Source organism: Olea europaea, unplaced genomic scaffold, assembly GCF_002742605.1.
Source record: "Olea europaea var. sylvestris unplaced genomic scaffold, O_europaea_v1 scaffold978, whole genome shotgun sequence".
NCBI lineage: Eukaryota > Viridiplantae > Streptophyta > Magnoliopsida > Lamiales > Oleaceae > Olea > Olea europaea.
Genome location: NW_019268287.1, coordinates 110512 through 117736, shown reverse-complemented (window position 1 = coordinate 117736; position 7225 = coordinate 110512). Strand labels below are relative to the sequence as shown.

Below are 7225 nucleotides of genomic sequence, written 5' to 3'. Positions count from 1 at the left end.
AAATCACAAATTTTTTAGGTTGAAACTTTTTTATCGATCAAAATTATTAAATTAATTGATCACCACTTTTTTGGTCAGAAATCACACATTTTATAGGCCAAAACTTATATAACCTATAATTTTGTTACTCGTGACTTGTAATATAAAATGTAACCTATAAATTTGATCTATGACTTCTACGAAATGACATGTAACCTATAAGTATTGATTTGTGACTTGTTTATGTTAAGGGAATATAATCCCACATCGATAAAATACCGAAATAATGACCAATATATAAAGGATTGGGACACTTCTCTTAATAAGGTTGACCTTATTAAGATGGACCCCAAATCTTAACATGGTATCACAGCCCATTAAACTCCAACGAACGATTCGATTAAGTCTCTAAAAATGAGCACACGGATTTCAAGATTGGTCTGCTCAAATGAGCCACCATCTTGCGGGGGCATGTTAAGCGAATATAATCCCACATCGATAAAATACCGAAATAATGACCAATATATAAAGGATTGGGACACTTCTCTTAATAAGGTTGACCTTATTAAGATGGACCCCAAATCTTAACATGGTATCACAGCCCATTAAACTCCAACGAACGATTCGATTAAGTCTCTAAAAATGAGCACACGGATTTCAAGATTGGTCTGCTCAAATGAGCCACCATCTTGCGGGGGCATGTTAAGCGAATATAATCCCACATCGGTAAAATATCGAAATATTGATCAACTTAAAAAGATCTTGGACCACTCCTCTTAACAAGGTTGACTTTATTAAGATGAACCCCAACTCTTAACATAAACGGACTTATTTTGGTTATGCCTATTTTCAAGTGTGTCTGTTCTGACTTAACAAACAAGCCGTTGTGTTATTTTGTCACTTCATCATGTCAATTACATAGTTTTTTGAACTACTCCAGCATTACCAACTTACAGCCCAACCACATATCCCAAATCAAAAGTAAAATCAAAACCACAGCATACCAATCATAAATCCAACAATCTGAACTCCATCTCCAACTATCACATCATTACCTTCTACAATAATTTTAAGAACATCTTCTGTAAGCTTTCAAGCATCGCATATAAAAAATCTTGACATATTTAATTCCTCACAGCAGCATCTACTGATAAATAATTATTCTAGAATCAATAATACCATATGAGATCTGAATTTCCTCTTGAAAACTATCGTTGACGATTTGCCTTGACCTCAGGAAAATGTAGAAGACACTATATTAGCAATTATTCTGATCTTGCAAAAGAAAAGTTAACTTGAAAGTTGTAAAATTGTGGGGAATGGGATGGGTTGGTTTTTAAATTAATAAAATGTATATACAATTCTCTTATCATCACAAAGTACAACGTAGAACCAGAGGGATTTTCATCTGAAAATCGCAAACATAAGCAAAAGTCTAACAGAGTAATCGATAATTTTGTAGAATTTCAAATGAGATTAAAAGGGAGAGTCCAAGGGGTGGACCTGGGGACCTCAATTTTATCCTTGATGTGGTCGATTTTCTTTTCCTTCTTAGACCTTGCATTTTTCGTATGACCACTTGAATGTCTTTACCCTTCTCGTCTTCTTATCGCCTCGCCAACACAGGATCGGAGCACCCGGAGATGAGGATGAGGAGAGGGAGGAAAATGCGAACCGCTGCTCGACAGCCGCCATAACCCGCTGCCCTGCCACACCATACCATCGTCGAGACACTCTTACGTCGTGGTGGTGGTAGCGATGACTTGGTTTGACGGTAGGCGGGTGGTGGTGGGTACGATGTGGTGGCACAGAGAGGAGGGAGAAAACGGGTTGGGGATGAAATGGGGGTGGGTTGAGGGTTGGGTTAATTATAATTATTAAGGCTTAATTACCACCTGATTTGTGAAATGAGAATTTATTTCCTTGTTTTTTGAAAATTAATCTATAGACGTAGGTTTCTAGGTAATTTTCTCAAGTATAATTTCCCCTCAAGGCCCACAATTCATTTAAAATTGTGAACTTCAATCCTTAAGACCAATAAATTATGCACCTAGTGTCCTTTAATTCCATTCAAGCCTCTCAATCTCTAACATGTGGAAATTCATCCCCAAAACGTTCATTCAATGACCAATTTATTGTTCTTTCTTTTCTAATTGCTTCAAGACGGGTCTATCACTGAAAACAAAAGAAAATTAACCCAAACTAAGTAAAAATCAATAATTTGACGGCAAAAAAGTTTACTAATATGGCCTAAATAAGTGTACAAATTGCACTTATCATAATAATTTATCTGTTTTACATCTTCAACAGAATAATTTAAGAATTGCCAGCAAAAACAGATAAAGGTTGGAAGAAAACTCAAAAATATATATAAAAAATTTTACAAGTTCATTAGAATTTTTCAGCAAAACTGTAGAGTTCGACTTACAGATCTTTTGTATTCTTTGTACGTGTTAACAGTGGTCTGTATACAAGAACCTAGTTTCCAAAACAGAGAGGTAATCTTTTTTCTATTATATGAAACCCAATGTAATTCAATGTAGTTCTAAATTGAAGCTAAAATGTAGAGCTTGCTCTTATGGATTTCAGGGAAGTCTTGATACAGAAAATTAAAGACACATACAAGGAAATTATTGGAACCAGCTGAAGGAAAATTGTGGAAAAATGCTGCAGCTCGGATAAGGAAAGATACGTGGTAGTATTGCACTTCACCCATGACCGTGCTTCTTTTTGTTAACTTAATTTGTAAACAATGAAAAATCTTATGTTTTTAAGCTGTACTCACTTTCATTTCACTTGTCTCTTTGAACGAGAAGCAGTTAAGTGACAGTAACGTTCTAAATAAGAGAAAACTATTTCGTATTTATTTGATATATTTATCCTGATCACTCTTCAGACAAATAAGCAGTCTAAAATGGAGTTTATAGCCAGATTCGATCGAAAAGAGTTCATGTTTTAATATAACAATCTCGAAACATATTTATTTAAATCCATAACTGGAACGTAGTTTTGAGCATCATAACAAGATAAACTGAAGTTCGCAAACAAGAAACACGCCACAATCCAGAAATCTACTTATGGAATTCCATGACCCAAAAGTTGCATACAGAACAGTACAATCTTATTCCTGAAAATCCCGCTCCCTTCGCTAGGGCAAGAAACTCGACTTCTGATCGCTCTTTGCCCCCCGGATCTTGAGTCAGCATGACCATATCACATTGGATCGTGCTAACCACAGAGCTACTCGTATCGGGTTTCACGGGAAGAATTGCGTCAACAACAATTACCTTTCCATCTTCAGGTAGAGCCTTGTAGCAGTTCTTAAGCAATTTCAAGCAGTGATCATCACTCCAATCATGTAATATCCACTGTCAAAAAATAGTTACCTGATTTAGATACAATGCCTCCGTATGTACTGCTAAAATATCTGATAAAAATCTAAGTTAAACAACAATTAATTTTAACCACGCATTTTATAGGATCCACAACTTTTCAACCACATATTTCATCAAGTTTTATCAAATTCTAGTAAAAAACTGATTTTGATCTCTATCAAACACGGGCAATACCTTCAAAACTGATAAACAATCTGCAGCATTAAGTGGTCGATGAAGACGGAGATGCTAAGGACACGTTGATTTAAGTCCTTTAAATTTTTAGATTTATGTAATATATGTTAGTTTTATACATTTTAATATAGGACACAACACATGACATATTTTCCACTTGTTCGAGTGGTGTCCCTAAACCCTTGTTCGAGACCCATTTTTGGGGAGAAATGTATTTTAGAATAGTCATTTTCTTTTTGGAAAATTTGTAGTTAAAGAATGGAAGGAAAAAAAAAACTTTCGATTTGCGTATAAAATTATTTTATGGAAGAATGTGTAGTTAAAAATGAGTTTTGAAAAAATAAAAAGAAGGAAGGCCAAGCATAGGCTAAATATTCTACATAAAAAATATGACACCACGTACGACTTGTTGGATACATAACCTGAAGTGTCTTGAATAGTGTCGGGTCGGGGCCCACAAATACTGTTATACATATGTAGCCCCTGTTTGGCCCCATTATTTGAATTTATAATGGGGGGATAATATTTTTTTGAAGATTGTGTGGTTGAAAAGTTTTCGATTTGAGTGTAATATTATTTTATTGAAAATTGTATGGTTGAAAGTAGGAGAGAGAAAAAATTAAATTAAATTGAAGACTTTTAAAGGTGGCCAAACAGGGGCATAAACAACATTAATATCATTGCATCTACCACTAGCCACTAACACAAATTTAATTATCAATGTGGAAATTTTCAGCTTACTTTCATGAAAATGGCATCTCCTACAGGAACACTTTCAAACATGTCTCCTCCAACATTTTTGACACCTGCATTCAAAATTTAACTTCAATTCTAAGCATTATTAAGCTTTTGCTAATTAGTAAACGAGATCAAAAGAACAAAATCATACCAGGATAAGATGGTGCCTCTCGTATAACATGTGGCAAATCGAAATTGATACCACTAATGGTGGGATATCTCGTTGTGATCATGTTGAGGGTGACGCCAAGACTCCCACCTACATCGACCAAAGTTTTGAGGTGGTCGAAACCTTTGTAGTGCTTAAGAATTTGTTTCATAACTATAGTTGTATGATTTGTCATTGCCTTGTTGAAAACTTGATTGAACCGAGGATCCTTTCCAGGATATTCAAATGCATGAGTACCATGAACCTTGTCAAATGGAACACCTCCTTCAAGAACCGCATCTTTTAATTTGTACCTATTATGGGGCTAAATCACATAAGTTGATCTTGTAATCTTAACAAGTTAAAAATATTCCAAATCTCTCATAGTTTTTAACATTGACCAAAATTTGATTGGATTTTCGTAAAAATATTGTTTCCTTTACCCTACGCGTTTTTTAATACTCTTTCCATATTTAAGAATATTGTAAGTTAAAAATACGTCCAGTATATATGGTTAGCTCATATTTACGAGTTAACATATTACACAAATTAGATAATATTGTAAACACAATATTCTTTGCATTCTTTCTCTGTTTCTCTGTTCTTTTGTATTGGGATCGCTATTTCATATTTTATCATATATCTCGCTTGCTATTAACAAGTGGTAGCATCCAACACATACATAATTTTTGTTAATTCCGCAGCAAACATGAATCTTTCGATTAATTCAGATCAATTACTTGGTGTAAACTATGGATTAAAAAAACTAACCCGCTGTCAATGAAGACCTTATCCTGAAGCAAGGCCATGAGAGGGCAAAGTGATACCTCATCTTCATTCTTCACAAAGTATTTGGCGACTGGTGCCAGCCCATAACGTCGTTGGCCATCACTGACGGAGCAAGTAAGCACTGAGTAGCTTACGAGGAGCCGAAGCATCCGATCGAGCATGGCAGGTGCATCGGAGTTTGTAGTGGGCATATGGGACGAAATCTCGTGAGGAAACATTTGTGAATCAGGACCAGCTTTGGCAAGAATTTCGAATAAATTCAGTTCCATGGCTGCATTCAACACCATGGGTAGCACTGAAGAAGTCACGAGCTGCATTGCATGTGCGAAGCGTTTTGATTCTTCGTCATCATGGGCTGGAGTTTTTGCTAAAATCTCCATGGAACCGTGTTCTGCCATTAGTAATGTTTACTGAAGTGGAAATGCCTGTACTTGCCAAAGTTTTTAGTGAAGTCGAGAGTTGTTGTTAATGTTATTATTTATAGATGAAATACTTGTGTTTCAGAGTGGATTTTGATATTCTTGGGAGAAAGTCTTTAGGCGATTCAAATGGGCGTGGTTTGGTTTGGGTCGGTTTCAACTTCAACCCGAAACAAAAATCATATTAGTCGGTTTGGATAAATTTCAAACCAAACCAACCGACTCTAACTCTTAGACCGAACCGTTTGATTTGGTTAATCGGTTTCGACTCTTAGTCCAAATTAAACTTCTTAAAAGAAATTGTCCAAATTTTAGGCACACTTAAATTATAAGAACTAAAATAACCAAATAATTTTATATTATAAGAACTATTGATTAACAAATGAAATCAGGTTAATAGAGATGGATCAAATAGAAAACTTAATTTATTTATTTTTTTATGTATTATATTATTTGACTACCTAAATAAGGGGAAAAAATGCTAATTATAACATAATAAACTTGTGAAAGAAAATTTTTAGTGCTATTACTTATCGACAACATCATAGATTGGAGGAAATCGAGATATAATTATAATATTAGAGTTTATCTTTTAATTTTTATTTTTCTTAAATTAAAAAAAAAAAGTGAGTTGATTTGGTTTGGTTAACCAATGGTTTGAGATTTCAAACCATGATTAAATTGACTCACCATAGTTTTGTTTAAAAGAAAACAAAATCAAATCAATTACCTATGTCGAACCGACTCGAGTCGGTTCGATTTATTGGTTTGGTCAATTTTTCGATTTTTTTTGCCCGGTCCTAAATTCAATCATAAAGAAAGAGATCATGTTTTGCCAAATTTAAGTGCTTTCCCATTTTTCCAAAAAATTATTTTTCTCCAAATTTATTTTCAATCATATTCACTCAATAAAATACTTTTACACATAAACTCAAAACTTTTTTCTACTTTTTTAACTATACATTCTCCAAAAAAATCACTATCACAAAATACATTCTCAAAAAAAAAAAAAATGGAGATCAAACACGTCCTAAAGTTAATCCTAAAATAAAATTGACATATCTAATAAGTTCTTATGAAGAAAAAATAAAAATTTCCAATGATTAAAAATAATTGACCTTGCGTGGTTGATAAAATTGTTGATTCAAAATTAAACATCAAAACTGAATAGAAAGAATTTGGAGGATTCTAAAAGTTCTAAAAGAATACAAAGCTTAAATTTGATTTTAAATATATATCATCAACCTCTCGATTTCTGAAAACAATATACTCTAACAGTGCCATAAAGGTAGCCTATTCCTTTTTTCACACAGATTAAAAAAAATAGTTAATGTAGTTTAAATAATAAATTTTACTATCACTTTTTCTAATATACCGCTATATTAATGCAATCAATATTTAAGGTAATTAAATTATGCATGCAATATTCAACGTAATTATCTTATTCTTGGTACTAGTCATTGTTTAATACAAGAATCAAGGTACTTAACATTCCATAGTCATCCAGTACAAATAAAAATGAATAAATGTCATGGAAGATGAAATATATATATATATATATATATATATATATATATATATAT

At 33.4% G+C, this 7225-nt stretch overlaps 1 protein-coding gene and 1 pseudogene across 1 annotated transcript; both read right to left on the bottom strand.

Annotated features, from left to right (window-relative positions):
- Positions 1-1309: 1309 nt before the first annotated feature.
- LOC111392790 (30S ribosomal protein S31, mitochondrial) lies at positions 1310-1757 on the bottom strand. Its single transcript, XM_023018185.1, is given in 2 exon segments — positions 1310-1547; positions 1549-1757. Coding segments are annotated over 2 exon segments (228 nt in total). The 5' UTR covers positions 1675-1757; the 3' UTR covers positions 1310-1445.
- A 1175-nt stretch (positions 1758-2932) lies between these two features.
- LOC111392788 lies at positions 2933-5672 on the bottom strand (annotated as a pseudogene).
- Positions 5673-7225: the final 1553 nt, after the last annotated feature.